Source organism: Syngnathus leptorhynchus, chromosome 17 (genome assembly GCF_054491065.1).
Source record: "Syngnathus leptorhynchus isolate UIUO chromosome 17, UIUO_Slep, whole genome shotgun sequence".
Taxonomy (NCBI): domain Eukaryota; kingdom Metazoa; phylum Chordata; class Actinopteri; order Syngnathiformes; family Syngnathidae; genus Syngnathus; species Syngnathus leptorhynchus.
Window position 1 is genome coordinate 6,792,372 of NC_141211.1, and position 27,392 is coordinate 6,819,763.

The 27,392-nt window shown below is 41.7% G+C and overlaps 1 protein-coding gene across 2 annotated transcripts in view; it reads right to left on the reverse strand.

Moving 5' to 3' along the window:
• LOC147043490 (neurexin-2-like) overlaps positions 1-27,392 on the reverse strand; it is a 90,358-nt gene that overhangs the window by 48,168 nt on the left and 14,798 nt on the right. For both annotated transcript variants that reach the window (XM_085935571.1, XM_085935570.1), the window contains exons 2-8: positions 23,545-24,593; positions 22,978-23,001; positions 12,536-12,837; positions 7,993-8,154; positions 4,361-4,790; positions 2,993-3,376; positions 1,480-1,683 (exon numbers count right to left, since the gene is read on the reverse strand). In XM_085935571.1, coding sequence (XP_085791697.1) covers positions 1,480-1,683; positions 2,993-3,376; positions 4,361-4,790; positions 7,993-8,154; positions 12,536-12,837; positions 22,978-23,001; positions 23,545-24,247 — 2,209 coding nt within the window. In that variant the 5' untranslated portion in view covers positions 24,248-24,593. The remainder of the gene's footprint in view (positions 1-1,479; positions 1,684-2,992; positions 3,377-4,360; positions 4,791-7,992; positions 8,155-12,535; positions 12,838-22,977; positions 23,002-23,544; positions 24,594-27,392) is intronic.

The window sequence follows — 27,392 nt, forward strand, 5'->3', positions numbered from 1 at the left end:
GACCTGTCCTTCAGAATGATTTATGGGACAATTAATTAGGTACACCTGCACAGTACAATGAGAGCCAAAACAAGAGATGTATCAATCCAAAATGGAAAGCTCTTGTTTTTAGATCTTATTAAATTGTGCAGATGTAACTAATATTTGTGGTCCAAAATAGGAAGGAAGAATAATACACAACTTTTTTTTTCTTTTTTTTTTAAAGTAGGAGACTGGGTTCCTCCACTTATTGCTGAGATGTCTCCTGCTTATTGTGCAGGCCTGCATGGCGCAGATGCATTTTGCACATGAAATGCAGAGGAAAGAGGCGATTTGCACAACCTACAGCCACGATGAACTTGTTTTAAAAAAAAACCAACAACACACACAAGTCAGATTTCATTTACCCAAGCCTAGAAGCACTTAATCCCTTCTAAATACGATATATAATTCCAGCGTTGGGCTGAAAATAGAGGCACTCGATAATTTCTGCATGCTGTGAATAATTAAGCCAATGGATGACTTATGTTAAATCACGTGGCTGAGGAGTGCTCTCGAACTGTCAACCATCACAGAGCAGTGGATGCAGAAAGCCGGAGACCACAGTGTATCATTTTTTGTGTGTTTGTGTGTGTTCATCTGTGCCACCCCGAGTGCTAAACTAGACGGGTCTGCGTTGTGAAATGGCCTCGTGAGGTTTCAAGTGTTATGTGTGAGCGTTGTGATGAATGTGGTCTCTGACTGCCTTCTCCTTGAACTGCAGACAAGCCATTGAAGGGCTGAAAAGAGCCGAGAGACAGCTGGTCAGGGGGGACCTGACCGTTGCGTGAACTTGAAAGAAAGAGAGACAGACAGACAGACAGACAGACAGACAGACAGACAGACAGAAAGACTATAGTTGCTTCAAAAAAAAAAGCCTCGGATCCCTTGTGTTAAACAATTAACTAGAATCACATCCTTACTCACGACATCATAAGTGTTTTATTCCCAACATGTTCCCAGAGTTGATATGTTATATTATTTATATTGTCACTCTGGGAACAGCTCATCCATTATATATGTCAGAAAAGTTCCAGGACTGGAGTCACACAAGGTGCATATCAAATTGAAGCTGCAAGCTAACAGGTTTTCCCCTGCCAACTAGCATCTAGCATCTTGCCAGCCATACTTAAGGTACTAAATGCAAACAAGTAAGATTAAATAGCATTTAGCTGCGAGCGTTCTCGGTAAACATACGCAAGTTATAAAAATAGCACAACGATCTCTCGCAATTCGACCCGAAGAAATCTGACCCATTTCAGTGAAATAAATATAAAGCAAAGAGACTCAAGGGACGTGCATCTCTTTGAAAGCAACTGTAGTTGTATAGTACCAGGATGGTATGGGAGAGAGAGTGACGGCAGACTAATTAATATCAAGAGATCACTGGCTCAGTGACTCTTCCTGCAAAAAGGTCAGGGGAGATATTATCTGCTGGCGTATCTGCTGATGCGGCATTACCCAAGTTGACCGTCAGCTTGACTCGGCCCGCGTCCAGCTCCACGCGCAGGGTGTCCGCTGACTGCTGAGACGTGGTAGCCACCAGTAGGCCAAAGGCCCTCTGGGACATAAAACGCAGGGACACGTCCTCGGCCTCCGTGTGCAGCGTCCTCTGAAGCATCACCTTCAGGTACATGCTGCCGTCGTAGCTCACCACCGTGGCGTCTGGGCGGCGGAGAACACAATTCGTCAACCACTGGGCTGCCCCAAAACGAAATATTTCCTATACATGATATTTCATTCGAGAGTATGTCACCGATTGGCTGGGATGATGGTTCTTTTTTCTACAGGGAAAGCATTTTGTTTGCACTTTCCATACAACATGAATTTATAATCTCTCTATTTCCAGCACTTGTATGAACCCGGCATTTTAAAAGCTTAACCGTGTTAGGCCATGATTTAAATTGACATTGCAGTTTTCATCTTTTGCAGCAGATGGCAGAAAAAGTCTGAAGCATTCAGTCAGTCAGTGGGCGCTACATTCACATTTATGACAGATGCAGACATTGTGAAGCAAGGTGAGTGCAGAGAGATTTTCCATACATCCCACATACTACTTCACTGTGATTTGACCTGCATGAATACTTGCCAGTAAAGCAATGCAGCTTCCCTAAAAATAAAACTCACAGGCCCAGCAACATCATAATGCTGATCATTTGTAACCAAACTGGCACTTGGTTGCAATTTGCTGGTATAGAAAATGGCTTTGATAAGCATAATCTGTCTCTGTGCATGTAGATTTACCAATATAGTATAATGGAGTATATGGATTAGGGAGGTGCACTGTGGATTGTGTTGGAAAGGCATTCCATTTATAACATCTTTGACTGATTGCGGGGTAGTTCAGATTCGGGTCATACAGGGAAATAATAATAAAAAAAAAAAAAAGGCTGATGTATAGTGTCCCACCTTTAAATTCAAAATAAACACGGTGAAGCGGCATTTTGCTGTTATGCAGCATGCAAATGAGATAAACTGTCAATAAAAGTGGAATCATCCCTGAGTGGGAATATTAATAATACAAACAAAACACGTTGACTAATAATTGTGAACAGAAAAAAAATCTTTTTTCTGACATGGTAGATGATTCGTGATGTGTTTAACTGCCAAAGTGTGGTGCCAACTACTGGCGAGGAGGACTGAAGGCTCAGAAGTGTGAGGCGAACGTTCTAACCGCTTGCCCACCACCATGCTCATTTTCCACATGATCAGAAATCAATCAAGTGAGTGATGGTGCTCATTACTGGAGGCCCCGTATAGATTATCGTATTTTACCGCTGGTAGAAATGTATTACTATTTGGGAGGACTGCATGGGTTTAAGCGATGCTCTTTTTTTTCTGTACATCTTTATTTCATGTCACTTTCCGTCTGGGTGCTGAATAAAATACAGTTCAAAGTGTGCTAAAAGCTTTGCAGCGGTATTTTGTGCTCACTTATTCATCCATCCATCCATTCGCTGCCCGAGGCTCCTACCTTTCTCACAGTTGGGCCCCAGGTAGCCGGTGCCATTACAGTCACAAATGTGTCGGTTCCAGCCCTCCTTGCAATGACCACCGTTGGCGCACGTGTCTCGGCCGCACCTGGCATGAGTCTCCCTGGTGCAAAGGCTGCTGACCCCTGCGGCGCCCTGAATCTCGCTCAGCCTCCACAGGTTGCGACTCTGGCCGTCAATGAAAAGGTCCCGCACGCAGCCCACGTAGCCCAGGCCCAGGGAGGCGGTCCACACCTCTGGAGGAAGCATGAGACCTTGGCGGTCGTCGGGAAGACCCCCCAGGTACATGTCCCCGTCCAGGTCGAGGATCTCGCTGCCCTCATTGGCCGAAAACGGGATGCTCTTGCTGTTCACCGAAATAAAGCCTGCAGGGACGGAACCACAGTCAGTGAGTCAACTTAGGCTTATGCAAGATATTACGACAGGTGTGTGTGTGTGTGTGTGTGGGGCTGCGCCAAGAAAGGAAGAAACGTGGGAATGAGGAAGTGGGCACTTGTCTTTGTGCTATTTTCTCAAGTGTAAATAAAGAAACGGTTCTGCCAGATCTCAAGAGGATGCACATTGAATTTTGCCTTGGATGAGAAAGATTTGTAATCATACAATTTGACTCAATTGGAAACGGCAAGCAATAAAGCAAGCATTTGAAATAAAAAAACAAAACTAAGACAGGCATTTACAGAAGTATAGCCTGTATTATTATTTAGTGTTAGCCAACCAATATTGACTGTTTTGCTCTGCCTCGACAAAGATAATGCTCACTTGGGATTAAATGAATCGATACCTCTCAGCGACAAAGTTGAGCATTATTGTCTTGGTATAGGCAGAATTTTTGCTGTCATGTTGCGACTCAATTTTTACAGCTTGCATTATCACTCCTGCCGAGAAGAGGATATTCTCGTCATGAGTCATTCAAGAATATTGACTGAGCCCCTTACCCACCCATTTTAGCCATTTTGGATTATCCTAATGTTGTATGAGAGTTCATTTTGGTGATGTAATAATTGGACATCACAATCCTATTCAATAAGTGCAACTGTTAAACTGGTGAAATCATTGAATACAAATGTAAGGAATAGATTATGATAGCTAAAAATATTCCCGTAGTTAAAAAGCCCATTGCATATGCATGCATGTTTGGCTGCAGTGGTGGTGGTGGGTGGGGGGGGGGGGGGTGGTGGCAAGGGCACGACGCGGTGACTGTATCCGAGCTGGCATATGGTGACTTCACAGCTTGGAAATCTTTCTATGCGGCCGCTAAGAGCAGTGAAACACAGTAACAGAAGCAGACAGAGAGTCTCCCCTGCCTCCTCACATACACATTACTATTATTATTGTTTTTTTCCCCTTACCATTGCGCCCTTTCCTTTGAAAGTCCACATGGCACCACTGGCCATCATCAAGCCGCTTGCTGCTGGCTTTCATTTTGATGCTGCCAGAGCCCATATCCATAACCAGGTAGAGGAAACCATCCAGTAGCTCGATGGCAAAGAAGTCGGCCCGGGGCTTGCTCTCAGGCGCCGTCCCCGGCAGCTTGCCGTGGCTGAACAGCAGCAGACCGCTGGGCTCGGTGGTGCGAAAGTCCAACGATATGGTGCCTGTCTTTTTTGTGTTCCACCTGGGCAATGTCAGGTAGGCAGACGGCGTGTCAAAGGTGACCGGCTCCAGGGCTTCCACGTTCTCACAGCTGAACGTCAAGTCGCCGTGGATGCTTATTTTTGGGTCCCGCTGCTCAGCCAGCCGCGACAGCTCCAGTCGGAATTCATTATTCTTGTAGACCACCTGATAAATGAAAGAGATGCCGCCGCGGTGAGGTGACAGCTGTGCAAGGCAATTCCAAATGTCAGGATATTTCTCATCAATAAATAAAGCAATCACCACAACACAAGCTTATATAATTGTGAGGATCACATCTTGTTTTTTTACCTTGATTAAAAATAACCAAAAGATAATTCATATTCCTAGAAGGCAATAGTTTATTGAGCCAAAGCACATCGTTTTATTCTAGAAACATTCTACAACAGTGAGTGTTGCCTTACTTGACCTCTAATTTGTTTGTAAATATTTTTCTACAAGGCAGACATAAAATACCTGTATGGATTTTCAAGGTCATCACACCGAAGCATTTAAAAGGATGGCTGAGCTCACACGGCACAAGGTCGCTAATGTACTCGGCTGTGCCATTGTTATTTTTTTCCTTTTCTTTATAACAAGTGCTGACAGCAAACCGACATATCTTCAAAAAAAAAAAATTGCATGAAATTCAATTTAATATCACCTTTCTCGTGAGTATTTCAGCAGCATTCGTATGACTCCCCCCTTTGTTGATGTTATTGTACTGTGGTTTAGCCTCATCAATATGCACAGCGGGACACAAAAAAATAAAGCTCGTCTCATTTCACCCGCAGCCCGATGTGTTATCTGCCACATCACCATGCCACCAGTCAGTGCCGGAGGTGACACACCACGCTGCACACAGGACTTACAGGCCGGCTCAAAAGAGCCAATATCACACGTCGCACTGTCTCACTGTGACTAATTAAGCACTGAAATGGGTTGGTGAAGCTGACTAGGTGAAAATGACTGAATGTAGAAAGTTTCTTTTCAATTTAATAGGAACATATTAGTGATCTATTAGCAGAGATAAAAAAAAAAAAAGAAATATCTACTCGGTGTGAAAGGTTGTAACATACAATCTCTCGAATAGCAAATTGTGCTTGCTGTATCATTATCAAAAATAATGCAGGGTATTGGTGAGTTTAAACACGATAGTGTGAGGCAGAGAAAATGATGCGCTCGAGCAACCAGTGGGTGGAAAGTGGAAACGATGCCATTAAGAGGCGACCCGAATCAAATGTGTCACTACATGACAAAAAAAAAGGGGGAGGAAAAAAAACATTTGGCTGCATTCAAGGATACAATTAATTCAATTATGTCAATTATTCATTGTGAGTAGAAAAATCCGATTCCGTGGTCTGCGAGGCAACAAAATGGCTTCTGAGATGAATGGAGGACAATGACGCAATGTTGGATCTCCTGGTGTAATGTTGAGCTCTCAGATGGTGACCCCCGTAGATAAATGTGTCTCCAATTTCTCGGAAGCTACGCTTGAAGGGTTTGTCTCAAAGCGCCTTTTATTTTCCCTTTTAGTAGATGAACCCGATGGCCTCTATTATCATCTCGAAACAGATCCATCATGGGACAATGACCTAAGATATTTAAAAAAAAAAAAATATCGTCCGTGGCTTGAAACAGCATCTGTGCTTGGTTTTAGTTCCCACCGGGATTAAGAAGAATATAAATGTGTCAATTCTCACATTTCATCACGCAGCCCCTATCGGTGTGGTTGCAAAAGCTCCAGGCTGGACTGACCTGCCTCTGAACCTCGCTTCAGCATTTCCTGGCAGGCTGATCCTATTTGATCAGCTTTGCCTCTGCACCACTCGCCCTCATTAGTCATTTGTCATCCCGTCTTCACGGCCATGGTGCACATGGCATCCTTCAATACGTTTCACACGAGTAGCGCAAGCCCCAAATGCCACCACCACCACCAGCCGTGCCGCCCACAGAGCGGAGGTTGCAGTAATGCCGGGACAATAACCTGCCCATAAATAACATCTCATCTTCATTTCAGCGCCTTCACGCCGCAGAGTAAATACGGAGAGCAAATCATCCAGCGCCCGCACTTGAAAATGATACGTTATACCCTCATTTAAAACCGACGCTAACATTTAAATTGGAGCAAATCGGAGTTACGCTCTTGAATGAGAAAACGCATTTATTGCCATTAGGGAGAAATTTAAAGAAAGATGAGCATGTATTTATGGGACATATCATTAGGCACACCTGCAAAGTATCAACACCACCCTATGTAAAGATAATACTTTGCTTTTGAACGGGTGAACTTTTCTTGCTGATTTCATTAAATTGACTGTAATGCAAAGAAAGATTAGTTTGCAGGAATAAATGTTATTCTAGCAAGCTTTGTTGGCAGCGTGACACAGCAGAATGCAGACTGCACGACTCAGTAGGAGTTGAATCACTAAACATATATATATTTTTTTGCTACAACGTGAGTTCTGAAGTCGACTCGTCCACAGTCGTTCCAGTTGATGAAAGTTTGCAAGCTATTTTTGCAAGGTGTTGGGATTGTTAGCTGGCATAATGGCTTGCAAGTGAAGTGAGTTGCCAATGTTTGGCCAGGGGAATAAAGTGGCACCAAGCGATACTGCTTTTTGTTCTATTTTTTTTTTTTTTAATAGAAAAATTTACACAATGAGTCAAATCTCACACGGCTACGAAGCTTTACGCTAGCTTTGGCACAGTTCCGCAAATAAGCCCCCAGTCTGATTTTTGCAAAACAATGTGAAATTCTCTGTATCTGCCAAGCTTTCAGTCACATATGCTGTTTGTTGCTTTAGTCTCTCCACCTTATTTGCTTGGTGAATTCTGTGCAGCCTATAATTCGGATTAGCTGCTTGTTTTATGCAGAGTGCTTTGCTGGGGAAGCCAGGATGGGGACAAACACAAACTTTATTGCTATGTATGCAAAAAAAAAAAGGGTCATGTGAATTGAATGTAAACTCATTGATTTGAATTAGAAACTGGCTGTAATATCACTTGAGGGTTCTCACTGGATTTTTACGCAACTGCGCTTCTTATTAAAAAGTTACATAACACAGCGGAAATTGGGCATGAACAGATCATGTGGCGCTTTACACCTGACATCATTCTAATGCACAAGTACACCGTTAATGTGCACCGTGGAGATAATCAAAGTGACAGGTGCAGACCGCGGCTCTATGGAAAGATTAAAAATGAGTACGAGCCTAGAGAAGAGATCCAAGAGTGAAAAGAAAAAAAAAAAAAGAATATATTACTTATGTATATTGCATATGGTGTCTCTGTCCCTCTTCCCATAGAATGCTATAAAGTCACAAGGGTGACTTTCAAGATAAGATTTTAATGGTGGAGCGAGACTCACGTCTTTAAGGCAGCCCATGAAGTTGTTGCTGACCGGCGAGCCTGGCAGGTCAGCTGTGTCCATGCTGCCTCCGATGTAAAAGAGGTCGTCCGAGCCCAGCATGGTGTAGTCCTCTTGGGTGTAGCCCGTGGTGGTCAATATCCCATCCACCAAGATTGTCACCTTGCAAGGAGAATAAAATGATTTTGCAAAATTCATTTTATACTTCAATTGTCCTATTTCACTTTGTATTGATATAGAAAGATTTTTTTTTTCATTTTTTTATTGCGGCAGTCATATTTTCTAATCCTTAAAACATTTAATCAAACCAAGCGTAGTTTTCTTATCTTCCTAATTGTGTCATGCATTTTGATGTTTTTCCTCAGTGGCTGCAAGAATTCACATTCACATGGTTCTTTGCCTGATAATGGCTTACTCTCAGATCTGGAAAGCCATTACAGAAACACAGCATTGATAGCGTCACTAATCTCTGCCCATTCCCGTTTGTGATGGCAGTAAAGTCAGCACACCGCAAAGGTTTCTTCAAATCACATTTTGGCACCGAAAGCAATGCGGATGCTGCTCAAGTTGGAAAACTTAATTAATTTGGGTTTAAAAATACAAGAATGGTGAGTTTAATTACTGTGTTTGCCCACTGGCAGAGACAAAAGGAAAAAAAATGGTATCAGTCACATCACAAGAGACAGAGAAGATGAATTGTAAAACAGTGCAGTCAAGTGAAATGCTTGTTGCCATGACAATAAGACCACTGGTAACATGAACTTCTTAACAGATGGAACACATGACCCCGACGCATGACATGAAATTAAAACAATTATAACTCCAAAAGTTGATCTGAAGTACCGATGCAGCCTATGAAAGGTCAAATTTGAAAAGATGCTGGAAGCATAATGATTTATTTTTTTAAAACACAGACCATGAATTGATAAAGTATTGCAGCCTTTATGGGAAGCAGCTTCTGCGGCTATATGAATTAAAAGTGTCGGGCAGTGTTCAGGTTTAATGATCTACAGCGACTGATTTACAATTCTTCATGGATAATTATCATTTTGATTAGGTGACGCCGCAGTGATAAAGCGCCTCTTTAAAAACAGGGCACCACAATTTAGCTTCTTTGACTTAATGAGAAACATTTTTTATTTTATTCTCCTTTTTTTGAAGGAAAATACTTTCCCAAAGTTGATTTCCCACAGAATAACAACATTCAACAGTTAGAGCTCATCAACGTCACAATTTTACACAGGATTTCTTTCCTTTTGCGTTGAAAGCTAAAGGATAAAAGTCAAGGTAGTGATGGGACAAGCTGTCGACCATTCTCTTGTCGTGACACATATTGATTTTTTTCTGTCCATCTCGTGGTAAAACCTCTTTAGCTTTGACTCTTTGAAAATGAGTCGGCTTGGCTTTGGCTTGATGGATGGCGCACATCAAATAAAAGGCTTTTATGTCTCGAAATTGATAAATGTGGCTCTTTCGTTTATACTTGGCAACATCTAAAGCGTCTTTACGCACCTTAGACAGCTGACTTTAAATGACTTTTTAATATGAAAAAAAAGGCTACACAAAACAAATAGTATTCGTTGTCGACTGTGTCCATTTTGAAAGTAGAAAAAGTCCAAGCAAGCCATAATATAAATGCGTAACAATAATCACCTATCTAGTTATTTTCTTTTGGGGGGGGGGGGCTGGAGCTGATCTCAGGTGACTAGCTGGATTGGAGGGCACACGCAGAGAACCCATTCACATTCATCTGCACACTCTCAGAATCTAAACAGTCATATCATTTTGCTCTGCCGGGTCACAGATGTACTGTTATTTTTTTTGTGGAAGTTACTGAGCGGATAAAAAGCAAATGCAACACAATAAATGATATTGTGTACAATCACACAATGTCAATATGCAGCAGCATCATTAATAAGGGTGAGAAAAGAAAATCATTTTGTCCGCCTCGCTAACAGAAGAGACAAGAAAGGGCAGGGGGGTGGTAATTGGAGGAATTCTTGCCTGAAATCCAACAGCGAATCTAATAAAATGTTTCCACCAGCATTCTCTGGAGAGTTAAAGTTCTCCATATCTACATGTCAGGGAGGTAACTTATCTGAGGCGAAGGCAATTTACACAGGGATCAAATGGATGGCTGAAAGCAGAAGTGACATCGCGAGCATTGAATCTCCTCTCGAGCGGCATGGAGGAGAAAGCAAGTTTACGCTGTGATTCATGAGGCTGGCCTCATAATATACTGCTGATGTTCAATTAGATACATCGGGAGTCCTTCTTTGGCCCGCCAGAATTGAAATGCGCCGCACGTCACAAGAGCAAGATTAGTAAAATTATGCTGCAGGTGAACGCTGCTCACTTTATTTTGCCGGGCGTATTTCTTCCTCCCCTGAATGTCTCCCTTGGATTGAGTAAAGTGTTATCAGCGATGCGCAATTCCATAAAGTTTCAATGTGGCAGAAATGATCACAGGGAGTCTGCAGTCAGACTTTTTTCGTTGCAGATGTTTTAAAAGCACATCTGAGGTAAAAAAAAAATATCGCTCGGCAGTTCAGCCCAAAGGAGTTCTGCATGAATTGACACAATTTATGTGCCTGAACGTGTTGAGCACACTCCCCCACTATGTGAGCCCACAGCATTGGCACCAAAAAAAAAAAAAGCACAAGTCATTCAAGGAAACTTGCCGCCGCAGCGTGTTGACGCCACAAATAAAGTCGTTAAGAACAGCTAAGACGTCGTAACACTGGCCGGGACGCAAATGGCATTTTTTTTAATGTCTTGTCAGAACATACATGATCGTAACAATAGTACTGAGATAGCTGACAGCAACAATAAAAAGAAATGGAAAGAATTATGTGTTCATTCATCCCAAACCTCATTTGTGAGGTCAAAAGTCATTGAAGCTGAACTTGGGACCTGAAAAATGTGTCTTTTTTTTTTTTACATTACGAAGTCATACATATCTATCACTGACACATTCACCTCAAATGAGTTTAAATATTATTCAAGCAAATAGTATAGCGTTGTCACTACTGTCAAGAAAAAGCAACGCAATGAGTATTCTCAGGATCCGTGACTGCCGGGGCCGTAGAAAATAATATTTTCAATTTGAGGCGTTGAAGTGGAAGGGCACATGGAGATATTTGATTTTTTTTTAACTTACTTTTTAAAATTCGATTATTTTGACCCACCTTCTGGCTGTTATCATAATCAACAACTGGTGGGAGGAATGATTGCATTGATTATACATGCATGATTTGAGAAAACAAGCATGATTAAAACATGATGCCCAAGCCTACCTCTCCAAACATGGCTTGAGCACAGCATGTAGCGCACACATACTAGTCAAACAATTTCGAGTTGATGTGCCCTATTTCCATGCCCAGCGTAAGTGTAGCGCAAAGCGCGGTCAGATCCTATGCATGGGTAGAGTTTTCTTGGTTTGGGAATTTGCATTGACAGGCGCAAGTAGAAAGGGGAGTTTGCGCCGTTGTGGGAGGGGACACAAATGAATTGTTTTTCAGATTCTGTGTTTAATGGGGGGGGGGGGGGTATGGTGTAGGATATTATAGAATAGACCGACCAGTTCAAAAGTAGAAATGGGGTCCCATCTACTGTAAAAAAAAACAACACATCCTGACAATTAGAGGATTCAGCATTGTGCCTTGTCCTTTGGACAGCACAAATGAATATGAAACCTTAGGGCTGAGTTGTACTTGGCATGCATTGCCTGCATTCATTATACAAGTCCTGCTGTTGCTTGCATGACCTCTCTGAAACTGCTGCAATGTTGCATCATCCACCACAGAGACAAAAATTCATTTCGAGAGTGGGTGTTACCATGTGCGATGAATATTTTTCTAAAGGTAACATAGGTTATGAGAAACTGCGAAGTGAATATGATGGATATTGTCGCGTTTACAAATCGAGATGTAAAAAAAAATAATGTTCTAACGGTGAAAAAAATACAAGATGGTGATTATTTCAACCAAAGCAATCTGTTTCACGGGAGAGGGCAACGACCTAGTATGAGCCGGTAATCTCGACCCAAGCATGGGAACACGGGGAGCGGGACTCCTGCAGAGCACACATATTTAACATTCATTAGAGGCAGCACTTGTTTGCTCCAGTCTTCATTGATGGAGAACTGTATTACCTTAAAAGATTTCCTGAAGGTAGGAAAATTACCTGGATCTCCTAAGAATGCGACTCAAGTGTTACAGACCCAAATTAAGTGTGCATGATTGACCTGAATGTCGGTGTGACTAGCATATCATATTTTTCATCGTTGGCCTTAGGGGTTCAAATGATTTCACTACATGAAATGTTGCCTAGCAACAAGGGGCCATACACGAGAGATATTTCCTCGTCCCAGGCCTGTGTCAATACCAGGAGTGGGCAATTTATGGCCCACATGTTGCCCAGTCCCTTTTTATCAGGCTTTTTTTTTTTAATACAATTTAATGAGTTCAGCATCACAAAGAGCGAGATCCTATCTCAGGTAAAAAGCAGATTTCAACCGGCACATAGGTGAAGCCGTACCCACCTGGCGCAGGTTGCGTGTGACTTGAACATCGTGCCAGATGTCATCATTGAACTTTCCGCTGGCTGGTTCCACCAGGGCCTCAAAGGCACCGGAGCCCAAGTTGATGACCAGCCACAGAGCTCCATCCCTCAGGGATAGGTTGACATAATCTCCAGACTTCCCCGTGTGAAGCAGTAGGCCGTTCCTTTGCAACGTGCGGAAGGACAATGTGATCTCATCCAAGCTGCTCTGAATGGGCGTCTGAGACAGGTTGTAGCTGAAGTACTCGTTGCCTTTAAAGGTGGCCATGGACTCCCCCTGGCCTAAGAATGGAAGAATAGAAACGTGTCAAGCAATCTTGCAGTCATGGAGCCCACGCTAAATCTGCTCAGCTTCTGCAGAGTCAGAACGCCACAGTATATAAAGACCACAATGATAAATCAAACCTGCAAACAAGTATGGTGTTTACAGCCAGAACTTAATATCATTCTGGCATTCTCAGAACACCATTGCAATGCTATAACTAAAAAAAGAACCCCCAAGGTTACGTTGAAAGATTTATGTGCCACTGTGAGAAATGTGTTGTAGTAGTGAGCGCTATGGACAAGACAAGGAACGCAAAAAAAATAAAAATAAATAAATAAATAAAATAAAATAAAAAAATATATATATGTATATATATATATATATACATATATTTATATATATATATATATATATATATATATATATATATATATATATATATATATATATATATATATATATATATATATATATATATATATATATAAAATTATATCCCCCTCCCATACAATTTGTTGACAATAATAAGAAGAGATAATTACGCCTCTGCCTTTATTCATCGGTGACATTTTTGAAATGTCAATACGAGCGTGTAAGTCTAACCAAACTTCCACTTTGGAAAAAAGTCGAAGGAGCAGAGACATTTTTCACTTCTGACATTTTGTAAAACTCCATATAAGAACATAAGATAACAACCAACTTTTGGTGTCAAAATGAATCAAACTTATATCGGAAAAATAGATACACAGATGGCATATAATTATGCACCAAGTGCATGATTTGGTATGCTGACAAATTCAGATTCAGAGAAAATGAGCCTTGGCAGACTTTATAATAAGAACTAGGCCGCAATACACATATAAATAACAATGGGCCATTAGATCCAAAATGTAATTTTTAATTCATACAGAGTCAAACATATATAATTATGATGTCTTAGTAAACATCTTATAATGATTATCAAGATGTTATTGGAGAAATTTCCTTTGTGTCTGACTTTCCATTCCTGTCAACTCTTTTACGATGTTGTCCATTGGTGCTGTACAAAAAAAAAAAAGATGTGTCTAGTCTCGGGGCAGAGCATTTCTTTTGATTTAGTTAGCCGGGGGAAGAATCTTTCCAAACAAAATGAAGAGCAGTGTCAAATTGACTGCCCCGCCCAAATAAAAAAACAAAATTGACTGCCACGGCTGCCTGCGTTGTGTAGTTCAGCTAGTTTACTAGCCATATCAAACAGCTATCTAGCAAGCAAGATCAATAGCTCAATAGATAAAGATATTTGTGGGTAAGATCCTTCTTGTTCGGGATTTGCTTCATTGTTTCCAGCTAAAGTATCGACGAGGCACCGAGGAGGCCAGTAACTGCTGTGTTTGCCCTGACACCACTCAGACTTTGGCACTAACTCAGAAGCAAAGGCTGCTCAAGGCTGCAGTCAAACGGCTGATGCTGATGGGGCAATTCAGCACCTTGTAACTGCTGCCACCGTGGGCAAATCCATCACCGTTTACCTTGGCGGCAGCTATTAGAGCATTGTGGAGGACTGCCGCCGAAAATGAAGCTCAGCACAATATACTAGCGTGAATGGCAAGCTCTATGCAGCTCGGACCGCTCTTCTCATATCCCTTTCTCTCTGTCTGACAAACAACATCAGGCAATCTCCTGTCTCCTGACACCACAGAGGTGGGAATGGGTTCTCTCTAACTCAAGGGTGGGGAAACATTTTCCTGTCAATGAGATTTCAGTCATCCAAATCTACCGACGGGTATACCAAATAAATGAATAAATACAATGTAATAAATAAACCAATATATATTATTATTCAAACATTCCTCGGTCATAAATCAAAACAATCAAAAACAACGGCGATAACTCAGCATGCCAGGTGTCAAGATATAATGTAATAATATATATATGATAAGATCAAATCAATTCAATGATATGAATTTATTTTTTTAGTATTCAAGTTCCCTATGTCGACTACTTGTGGATGGTAGAAAAGCAATGTGCCCCTTGTGACTAAACAGGTGAAGTGCACTGAGCTCCTTTTGAGTCTTTAAAATGACAAAGGTTGTCCCTATGCTCATAAACTGTACATTAGTAGCTAGTTTAAATGAGTACAGTAATAACAACCGTCACGGCATGAAGCACATTTAACACCGACGAGAAAGAAGGCGATACCACCAGGCGGGCATCATCACGAGCTCATTCGTCTTAAGGGCCCACCTGCCACCACGCAGCCACACAAAATGACACTATGAGGATTGGCTATTATGACAAGACTTCACAATTTACTCATTCAAATCATTAATTAATTAGTGGGGGCTGTTGGTTTGTCAACCTAAGTCAGGTGGCATGGACATATGGGCAACTACTGACCATTGAGTCCAATGGGGAATGCATAAGCAAGTAGGTGGCCACATCTGTGTGTGCATAGTATTCAAATGTTTGTGAATTCAAAAGCATCTAAGCATAAAAAAAAATAAGCACCGTCTGAATTCATTTCTAGACTGGGCGAACAAACCCACGGGGGAGCAACTACATTGTTTATTTGATTTGCGCTAATTTAGTGCCAAATAAAAAACAAAGCAGCTCAAACTAAAAAACATACGCATAAGCCTCAGGCTACCAGCTTGACAACTGCCAATGTTAAAAAAGAAAAAAAATGTTTGATATAAGACTTAACACCGTGGTCAAACTTTTCCGTCTCCCAGCAGTTAGATGTACAGTGCTTTGCTACAAATTGAAAAGCGTGCTAGTATTGCCTGGAGGGTGATTATCTCCACAATGTCTTCTTATTGATGCATGAAATGGAGCAATTACTTTCAGGCTTCATTTCAGGACAAATCGCAGTATGGTTGACCTTTACAACCCTGGACTCATTGTATGACTCAGGAAATATTTGATACCGAAATGCTATTAGAATGCAGGTGATCATTTGGTATCGGTGGTATTAAGCATAGCATGATCTTAGAGTAAACATCACCTTCCGATCCTATAATGCTATCCGTGATGTAGGAAGTGTTACAAAGAGGGAATTACTGCAGAATAACAAGTCATCAATGGCCTAAACAGAATATTTTGTAAAGGGTTGGGGGGCAAAAAAATTCTGTCCAATCGACTCTAACTGCCTTGGACAAGATGTTTATGCAATCATATTTTTACCCTAGAAAATGCACAAGAGATCATCCGGCTGGATAATTCCAGACTATTCATTGGTGATTCATAGATACAGAAATAATTCACAGAAGACATAAAATGTTACACTCGTCTAATCATATCGTCAATCATATCAATCTTTTTTTTTTTTCTTAGAACCCACACTGTATTAGTGGTTGCATATTTCATAGTTTAGACACTATACATGATTTTAAAAGTCGGATATGTTAAAAGCAAGACTACTAATAAAGTGCGCTGCAATTGACGAACCAGTTAAAAGAAAGTTTGCCAGTTTTATCCGCATTGACATTTTGCAAATGAAAAAAAACGAGGGCAGGGTCTGTGTATATTATTGCTCGAGTAGGTCATCAAAGTCAGGTCTCTGTGTTTCGCGAAAAAGCAACTGCCATGGAGACGCGGGTAACGACTTATCAGAATCTCTACATGTACTGTAGGGGAAAAAAAAAAACACAAAAGCATAAATAAATAGGTCAGAGGTTCTATTGAGTCTGAATGGTAAGTTTTCTTATTTCCTTTTCCAATTTAAAGTGCAGGCCAAAATGATTAGAAATGCATTAGAGTATTTGAATATCTGTTTGCACCTTTCTATTCGACATATTTGTACAATTACACCATGTGAAATAGAATATTATTCTCAACCCAGCTATGATCCAAAGTAACACCATTTAAGCTCATTACTGTATTTGAATAGCAAATTATGTGAAAACAGTCAATGATTGTCTTAATATATTCATATATTCTTCTCATTAGCTTCCCAGGAAGAGAGTCAGTGAGTTCTTCTGACCCGAGACACTTTTTTTGCCTTTGAAAATACCTTCAGCAAATCGAAGGGGACGCCATGAGCGTCGGTGCATTACCTTGGCTTAAGACTGCGGAGGTCAAAGTTGATGTTCCAGTAGCGGAGTCAGTAGTCAGGACAAAGGTTTTGATGGACAAGAAGTGAGTGAGTCGTGAGCATAACATGAAAAGGGAGCAAATATGACCAAGTATAGGGACATATGGAGGAAAAAAAAAAGAGGAGAGGATATATTAGTGCAGCACAGTTAACTGAAATGGTATCTACGGGGCGGGAGGAGGGGGGGGGGGTGTTGTGATTGGGTGGTTAGGAGGGAAAATCAAACCAATAGACCCCATACCTTGGCGGTTTAACATCAGGTGCGCCAGACCTTGAGGGAAAGAACAGAAAAAGGATACGAAAACAGGAAGTTCATAAAAAGGATCGGGAAAACAAAAAAGCATTGTCACAATGTTGGACTGCAGTTTGTGACAGACATCCTGGGATAGGCACGGATGTCAGAGTTCAAAAGGTGAGAGGGGAGGGGAATCAAAGCAAAAAAGAGACAGACATCTCAAAGAGAGGAGGGGAGGAGGAAAGAAAAAAAAAACATCTCGATAGGCGCAACCATCGGCGTAGTTGCTCTCAAAGATGCTTTTTTTTTTCCCAAAATGGAACACATCGTATGTTAAGACAGTGTTTGAGATGTACCAATTAGGCTAGACATGAATAGTTTGTGATTTTCTAAATGCTCAGCCAAGCTACATCGCTAAACAGGACATTGTCAAATGACATCACATCTGAGTGCCGAGGTCAGAATCATTCATTATGCCAAGCGTTGTTATGCGTTTGTAGGTTTTAGTACAAAACAGCAAGTCAATATCCCTCCTGCTGCAGCACTCATACAATGACATCACACACCAATCATCATGTAACACATCAGCTCAAGATGGAGAGAAAAAAAAAAAAAAAAAAAAAGCAGAAAGGAGCAGCAGGCGCCAAGTTGTTCACTCCTACATCTATTTCCTGAGCGCACACGCACACATACACACGCTGATCAATATGCAGCCTGGCAGGGAGTATATGTGGCAAACTTTTGTGCCAAAAAGGAGACGGGGGTGATAAAACACAACACTTCTGCTGAGCACATGAGCCCCACTGAGCCAGTCAACACAAACAGCTCCTGCTCATTGCATCGGCACTCTTCAACGCTCCCGCAAGCTTGCTTTGTCACTCACTGGCATCAACAATCACGTTTTCAATACCGGACGCCATTTGCATTGTCACACGTCGGGAGCATCCTTTTGTTAAGCGCGGAGTTTCCCAACCTTTACCGAGCCAAGGAATCCATTTTAAATGACGGAAATGTCACAGAAAAAATATGAATAGTGAAATAATGATGATGTTGTCTCAATTGACTCACAAATGGACTAACTCAACGGGAAATCTGAACCTGTTTAATCGCACACAAAGCTGATTCACTCACGGGAAGCCATGGCTTATTCAGTTGTAGGATTGCCAACAGGTGCATAAAAAGGTTTATTGTGCCTTCTGACATCAAATGGTAGCAATTGTTATGCCTGTCACTATACGTCGCTGGCACAGATAGATAAAGATACAATTGGAGGTAATCAATATTTTTCAGACAATAATTACTTAAGGTATTCGATCGAGGGTGCTTTGTGTGCTTGTTGTTTCTTCTTGCAAGCACCGGTGGCGCTAGAAGGGGGCCACGGGGGGCACTGGGACCCCCCCTTGAAAAATGCAAATCAGATATTTGACTTTTGCGTAGTTTCTGTTTCTTTTTCCAAATTTTCCACAATTCTCTGTAGACAACATATAATGAAGGTTTATCGGCTTTTTCTGAAGAATGTTTGGGCTTTGTAAACAACAACAAAAAAATCTAGCTTTGCCACTTGGCATATTAAATCAATTATCAAGATCTACAAGATAGTAATTTATGTAACTTTGGCTTCAACAGTGACGATGAACACCCTTTCATTTGAGCATCTAACAGAATAATAGTTTGACAAGTAATCCATTGTATGACAAGTGGCAAACCAAATAATCACTCTTTGCTGTACCACTTTTTTGGCACACTTTCTCTGCTAAATGCATTATTACGGGATCTAAAAAGATTTGATTCAGTTTTATATATGAGCTTTTTTTTTTTTTGTCTTCTTTTCTTTTTTGCTTTGAATGGTAACATCACATTTCTACCGAGACTAATAATGTACCTCAAAGGGTTGACTTCATGTTGGAAGCGTAAAGCAATGTGTCGCTTTCCTACGCTTTCAAGAGCGTACCAAATTGGGTATTGCAGAACTTAAATGGATTTGGGTCAGTTTTTATAGCTTAGTCATATTTGTCATTATCTGTAAGACACTTGAGTCAGAAGTGGTTCTGTACCTTAACAGATAGATATATCAAAAGTTGTAAAGAGTACCAAATTAATCTATTCACAACATAGTAACAGTTTTTGACACTGTCTGGTCGCTAATGGAAATACCACTCCATTTAAACCATTGGTGGGCCTATGCTGTTGTTAATTTACGTAATTATCGCCATCGCACCTACACATGTTAATTTCACTGAGTGGCAGGCAAACTGAAGGAAAATGTATCACTTTGGAAACAAATGGCTATCGGTCCATTTCACTTACTACTAGAGAAGATGCAGGTCAGAGTATTCCGAACATCATCACCCAAGGGAGCAGGTATGCACCACACACACACACACACACACACACACACACACACACACACACACACACACACACACACACACACACACACACACACACACACACACACACACACACACACACACACACACACACACACACACACAAGCACACACCTGATGATATTTTGCTTGAACAAGCCAGTAAACAAAAAGCGCAGCTATATGCACTCCCAGCGGGGATGTGGTTCATGGACAACAAACCAATATGTCGGTCTCGACATACAGTACAAACACGAGCACCTCTTCCTCCTCTGCTCACCCCTCAGGTCATCTCATTCTCACCAGTCGTGTTTGAGATTGAACTGGACAGGAAAGCAAGAAACATCACCCCCTTAAGGTGTCTGTCATCCTTCAGCTATACCGGATTCGGGGGGGGGGGTGGTTATATGTGTGTGTGTGTGTGTTTGCTTTTGCACTCACTCATCACAACTGTTGGCAAAGCAGAGAGATAGACACACCCAGCAGCAGCGGCAGCAGCAGCAAGCTGCAAAACATCTTTCAATGAGGGAGCAGAAATATATCACGACTGCAAGGCGACCATCCTTTCTGGAGTCTGCTCGAGCAGGATTTGGCGCAAAATGGGACTTACTTGGAAAAAGCATATTGCTGTTGTTATACGGAATATTTATCAAGAGAATTGTGGGGCACACGTACTAACCTCTACTCCACCGCGCTGCCCTATTATGTCAATAGAATTAAATAAAGATGATAGAAATAGAGCTAGGCATGATTTGCTTCGTATCTTATGAATTTCCCCATTTTCTGCTTTTATTTTATAACATGGCAAAAATACACACAATGAATGCCCTCAATGTTTTTTTAACTACTTCTTGGTTACTCTCTGCAGATGTCATTCGATTCGGAATATAACACAGTGCTTGAATTTCTGCACAATTTCCTCCCCTCGCATGTCAGGACAACACACAGCAAAGTAGGTGAGCCATGAAGGTCGAAGCATCACCAAGCAAAATGTGATACCCGGGACCAAGCGGGTTCATTTTGGGCAACTATAGTAAGGAAAATGGATGAGATCTGTCGTCCCTGCCCCAGTCAAATTTCACATGGAGGCAGTCACCACATTGAAATATTCTTATCCTACTTCCCTGAGCCTTGCAGCCAAATCTCAGCGTGGCAATGCAGAGATAGGAGTCCTAGGAGCATATATGAACATAAACCGCCTTTGCCTCTCTTCCTGTACTATTTAGTTTGCTATTTTTAAACGTGGAAAAGAAACTAAAACAGCAGGCAATGGAAGCCACTGTGATTTAGACGTTGGCATTTTAAGCTGTTTGATTTAGCTTGCAGCAAACTGGTGAAGTCTAAGGAAGTCTGACATGAAGTCTTACATAAAAGAGCCAAAACATTGGCAAGTGTCACTTGTATCCAACTGTTGTAAGTAATAATAATAATCAGCAAAATATCGGCCATTTAGACAATGATTTTGGCTGATGTTTGAATCCGCTAATGAATGGCTTAGGCTCTAATGAAAATATAAACATTGTTCTATTTAAAGCACTGTGAGAATTTTGGCAATGTCGCTTGGTTTGGTTTCCATTCTTTAAGATTTGCTGGAAATGTTCAAAACTATACAATCGGATCCTAACAACAACATTTTGTCATTGTTGGGACGTAATTAGTGACTAACTTGGAAGAAAGAGCCACTGCATTTGGATTAGCCAAATTTGTTTTCCATGAAAAGTCTTGTGTTCTAATGAGGGATTAGACCAAGGTCATCGCTACTGGAAGATGTGAGCTCACTAACAGCAGCTGTGTCCCTTTTCTAAGTATGCCTATGCATGCTTTTTCATTCGCGATAGTTCCTACGGTCCAATTACTGCGCGCTTGTGCATCCAATTCTGAAAGTACACAAAGCAGACAAACATCAAGCACGCGGACAAAACAACGACAGTGCGTTTGCGCTCGGACTTTGTGTGTTTGTGCACGGTTGTCCCGTGACGTTTGAGAGAATCCTCTGGAGTCGGCTCGTGCGACGTGAGGTGGCTGCGCTTATCTCTCGTTCGCAGACCTGCTTTTCCGCTCTCAAAACATCAGAGGATGCTTTTGGCATCAGAGCATGCCCCGGCGTGGCCTTTGTCCACACAGATCAACGGGATCCCACATACTGTCGACGACTGCGAACTGGCAAGAGCCACCTGCTGTGCCAAACTGTTTTCGTTCCCCCTAAGCGTTTCCGCTGGCAAATGGGGATTATTCCCACCGCACTTCAAACCCGCAGTGAAGATCGAATAAAGCGTATGGGCGGCCATCTTTGCTGTCTACGGTGAGGGGGGGAGTTGGTGGAAGAACAACAGACTTGCTGCCGCATCGCACACGAGGTTGCACGGGGGCAAAAACAAATCTTGGGCTGAGTGCTATTTTGTTGTCAGTGTTGTTTTCATGCTTTCTGCGCAGGGGATTGTCTCCATGTCAAGCTTTAATCCAATAAACATTCTGACGCGCTCTCTTTGCAGTATGTCATCTAATAATGGCTGCATTTTTGCTGCAAGAGCAGACACACGCCACCTTTGTGCCAGTATGTGGCGATTATAGCTTATTTGGAAAGGCTGCGATATGCACACTCGCACTCACAAGCTTATGACAATCCTCTATTGTGTTTCATCATAGACGTTATTCGATACTAGTTGCATTCATTCTGAACGCACCGTACGGGAAGATGTTCTTTCACGAAAACGTATTCATAGATTTTGGCGAGCAGGTGTGCATGGTTTGCTGCATAAGAGTGATTGATAACGTGGCGCGGTTCAGTGCGCCTCCCCAGAGTCTGTTGGCCGCCACTTCACCACGATGGCCACTTTGCTGACGTGATGTATAAGCCTCACCAGCCACCAAATAAATCTTCTCCAAGCGCTTTATGGTAACATTCTGTTTGTTCATCATATTTGGAAAATAGGCCCGTTTGCTTGCACTGTTCAAAAGTTAATAATGAGTCGCTAATGACACAGTGGCTTTTTTTTTTTTTTTTTTTGTAAAAACTCAACGTCTCGCCGTGCAAAATAACAAAACAAATTGATGACTGTCCCCAGAAATCAGTCATTGGATTTCTGTAGTCATGTTTGACTCCTTGTGTCAAGCTGCGAGCTTGAATGTCATTTAAATCTAGCAAACAAATAGTCGCCAAAAAGTGTGACGCATACGAGAGGGGAAAACGTGTTTTTCTGTGGCGCAGTATGCAAAGCATCCCCGTGTTGTTGTGACGCCCACATCATCCACGGACCTAGCAATTCACCTTGACTGTTTTGATTACATATGCAACGGGTGCGTGAAGAACTTCCCACTAAACGTACAAAAATGCAGCCTAATGTGTCGGATGTCCGAACTGCAGTCCAAACTGACAATAACAACCTGATTACAGCAAACACACCGAGGCTGCACTAAAAGCCTTTGCAAATACGACACATGGTTACCATTACGCTAAGTAGTAGTAAATGAAATGGCTTACCTTCTACTTCTTTCTGGACACCTGCTGTAAAAGGAAGAAAAATAGACATATTGATTTTGTCGGCGCCAAGAAAGGAAATAGAGAAGTAAAGAAGTAAAAATAATCAAATCAAAAACAAAAAAAATGTTTCAGGGATTTGTATTGTTTAGTAAAACAAAATAATTGACAGTAGAATGCATTAAAACAAGGATACACGAGGACAATTTTGATGAAAGGAAGAAAAAAAACTTCATTTAAACATCATTTTGACCAATTGAATTCCCAATTGATGCTCTTTTGTTTTGTTTCACTTTTTTTTTTTATATTTGAATATATGAAATACAAATATTGACTTGACTTCTTCTGCACATTTTTAGTTGTAGAGTTAAAAGTTAAGATGTGCTTTCAAATAGTTCTCTTTGCGTATGCTTTGTGGTATTTCCAGGGTAAACAAATGATTTCAAGTTGCTGTCACATTAGCGAGTTATTCTGCAGAGAGTTCTCATATATTTGACTTCAATCATCTCCGGTGTGCTTTTGTTGAAAATTGTGTTATTGCTGTGAAAATAAATGTGTGAATTGACTCACCTTCGTGACAGTAGCTTCCCACGTAGCTGGTGTTGATGCAGTCGCAAAGTACCTCCCCCTGACTGACGGAGCACACGCCTCCGTTATTGCAGGGCGAGTGCACATCACAGATGTAGTCCATGTCGCTGTGCACCGATTGGCCGTCCAAGAGCACGGGCAGAGCTTCCCCCACTTTCAGATTGGCGATCAGGCCTTGGAACGGCGGCTCGTACTTGACGGTGCTGGACGTCAGGGCGGAGAGGCGCACGTCGGGCGAGATCCCGCCCACATAAAGGTCACTGGCCACCACCATCTCTTTCCTCTTGGACTTGACCTGGGCCGCTTTCTCTTCATTGTCCACCAGCAGTTTGGTCTCTCGGTAGTTCCGCCAGAGGAGAACCCGGTGCCAGCGCAGGTCGTCGACACGCGTCTCCGTGTGCAGGGAGGCCGGCTCGGCGCAGTGGATGGCGAAGCGCAGCTGCAGTCTCCCGTCAGATATGAGCAGCTCCAGGAAGTCACAATCGCCGCCGTCGTCCAGGTAGAGAACCAGAGCTTTGCTGATGTTTGTCTTCAGGATGAAGCTGAGTTCCGCAGTGCTCTTGGCGTCCCATTGTCCGTAGCGTGTCCACTGACCCGGAATGCCCTCGTATTCCAATGCTCTTCCTGTTAGCACCAAATGAACTAAAAACAATAACCAGGGGGCTTTGTTGTGACACCTGGCCATGATGCTTAGCGTCTATAAGCTAATGCATACGTGTCCACCAAAATAATAAGAAGAAAAGTGTCTACTTAGAGTCTACTGGAGTTTGACAATCTCTCCAAAACAAGAAGGCAGTTTATGCATGCAGTGTTGCTTTAACCTTGACTATCTATCCGGATTCTTTTTGCCATCGTTCCACACATGCCAGAAAGACAACAAACATCACAAGTGAGCCACAAGACTGTGCGCTTCCTCGTCTTCGCCATCCAGTGTCTTGGCCTCCATCCAGCACGGCTCCGGTCAATTCTCCATGTGGCAACTAGGCACAGAGCCTAGGCAGCGCGCTCAGCCTTCTCAGCCACACAACATCCTAGGACAAAGGACAAAAGGAGAAAACGAAATGATTCATCAGAATGGCTGCAAATTGTAAAACCATCACTTTGAAATCAATCGTTTGCATTCGATGGGCAAGGTGTATTCACCGATTGATTATGTTAATTTGGTCGTTGTTTAATCATGTGCAATGTCGGCAGCATAAGTGCACTGCGAAATCTGAAATAAATAAATAAATAAATGTACTCACTTATGTGCCAAGAGAACATAAAAATGTGACTCATGATTTCTTAAAGCCAGCTGGCCTAAAAAACTTTTGCTTTGATGAATGAAATGTCGACCCTCATTCAGATACTGCTCAGACTTAGAGACTTACCACAAAGGAAATTAGTAAATGAAGCGCTAAGCTAGAGAACAGCTAAAATAACCATTCACGCAGATGTAGCATTTCAATGTAATAGGATCATACACATCCAAGCACAACAACCTGATCCGATGAGCGGCATAAGCTTCGGAACACATTTGGTATCCTTCTCCACAATGCATTAGAAATTCTGCCAATTTTCATCTGCATCACATCTCCGCTGTTTGACATAACAGTTTCTAACCAACCAAGCAAGAAAATTTCATTTATATGTGGGTGAGTTTGCTAATTATAAGTGATTGTTTTTCCAGTCTAAATCATTCATAAAATCCAAATTGATATGTCAAAGACTGTGGCTAGGAAGTGGCATGCCAGCAAACAAATGGTCACACACACACAAAATTGAATTTAAATTATTCCTTCATTTGTCATTTTTTTTTTTTTACTTTTTGAGAGTCATAGCTCGTTAGTAGTTTAATCCCCCTTTTGTAGTGCCATCCAAGTTTTGCTATCCTGTAAGGCACCATTGCAGGACGAAGAGTGAAAATGAATTTGCAAATTTGGTGCCTTCCGACGCGTCAACACATATTTGCGTTAGGGGATAGCGAGAATCTGCGACCAGTGAGTCAAATTTAACACCCTCGTCACACATCTAGTCATTAGTTGACCGGCCGCAATGACTTCTCCGGGTTGTGTTTGAAATGCACAGGTGAAAGAATTCTGGCTCTACTCTAACGTCTTTGTTGTGTCAATTTGTCAGAGAGGCAGTGAGACAGAGGCTTGTGACTCTGAAGAGTCAAAACATCCTCTTCTATTAAAGCTTCATTGCACCACTTTGCATGCACTTCCGTGAAGAAATATTTTAAAACGGCAGCTGTGAATTTGTTACAAGCTTGCCATTTCTTTTTCACATTTCATATCAGAAAAACTGTATTTATATGACCATCATGACAATCATGAGACCAGTCGATGACAATCAACCACACCCAAATAACAAAAATGGCCACGGCTGTCTTGCTAACAGAGAGTTACTGTCTGGTTCAAAGGGAACATCATCCCACATCAACAAGCCTAACGCTATGCTATAAATCAGTGGCTGACTGAGGAGGATAGAAGATGACAAGACAGCAGCACGGGCACAGCTCATTTGAATGCAAACACTGAAGAGAGAAAAGACATTCCGTTGTCTATATCACTTTGGTGATATGCATCAAAAGTCCCTGGCAAAGTAAAAATAAATGTCTTGACAGAAACAAATGATGAAAAAAAAATAATCATCCATTTTGCTCTTGCAGCTATTAAACTTTCAAAAGATACTGATTGGCCCAGTCAATTTTTTGACCTGCCTCAATCATATGCACTTGGCAAACTAAAATGAATTGTGCTCTTCTTACGAGGTTGTTGCATAAACAACAGGATTTATTTTAAGTAAGGAATTTTTTTTTTTTGTGGTATGTTAAACTGTGATTTTTCTCTCAACAGGGCGCATTAGTAAAGGCATCTCCTGCAGGGCTGGCCCATTTTCATCTTTGCGCAGAGAGAAATATATGATACGTTTGAGTCAGCGGGGAATTACGACCGCCTCTATTGGGGCGCCGTCGATGAGGAACTGCCACATTTGGCTTTGCTCACATTTGGCGGCGCTGCAAGAAAAAGCATATCACAGGAGGCAAATCAAAGTTGCTGGAGGCAGGAAGAAAAACCTTCAGTAGAGATGGCTTTATCATGGGAATAGATGCATCCTGGAAGGTCAGACAAACTGACTGATGAATTGCAATTTGCCAAGGTCACTTATGGAGTATGAAATGAGAGTCTGTCCCAGTTGCATCTACCTGGTCGCACTTCACCTTCTTTTCATTTCAACACATTTGTGCGCTTAGATTTTGGGCTTCACAATAACTTCATCGGGGAGGCAAAACATCCCGAGCGATGCATCACCGTGCGCATCATAATGCGGGTCGAGACGATCTCAAGAAGGTTATAACGATACAAAATAAACAAGGGCGAGATGTATTTCACAACTGGAAAGAGACTGTCCCTGTTGTAGAAGGTGTAAATATTTTCTTAATTGGTGCTACACGACGAGAGAGAATAGTGAAAATGGGTTATTCTCTTTTGCCTAACAAATAGGCAACAACCTTTCTGGGTGGGATTTTTTTTCCAGAAGAAAACAAAACAGCATAAAACCACAACGGCACTCGGTGGACTGCAAAAATACGACATAGGTAAAAATATATATATAGAATAATGCAAATTTCAATTTGTCCGTCTTCTTCTTAGCTCCCAGGTTTTGTCTGGTGGAGAAAAAATTAGCTATCCACATTTTCGTCTAAATTTGCTGCAAAATTGACAAGCTCCATCATATGTGGTATACCTGGTATCATTATTAATAATAATAAAATAAAATAATTCACCCGTCACCCAACTAAACCAATACCTTTTGCGTCTACGCTTTTGTGCTTGACAGCAAAC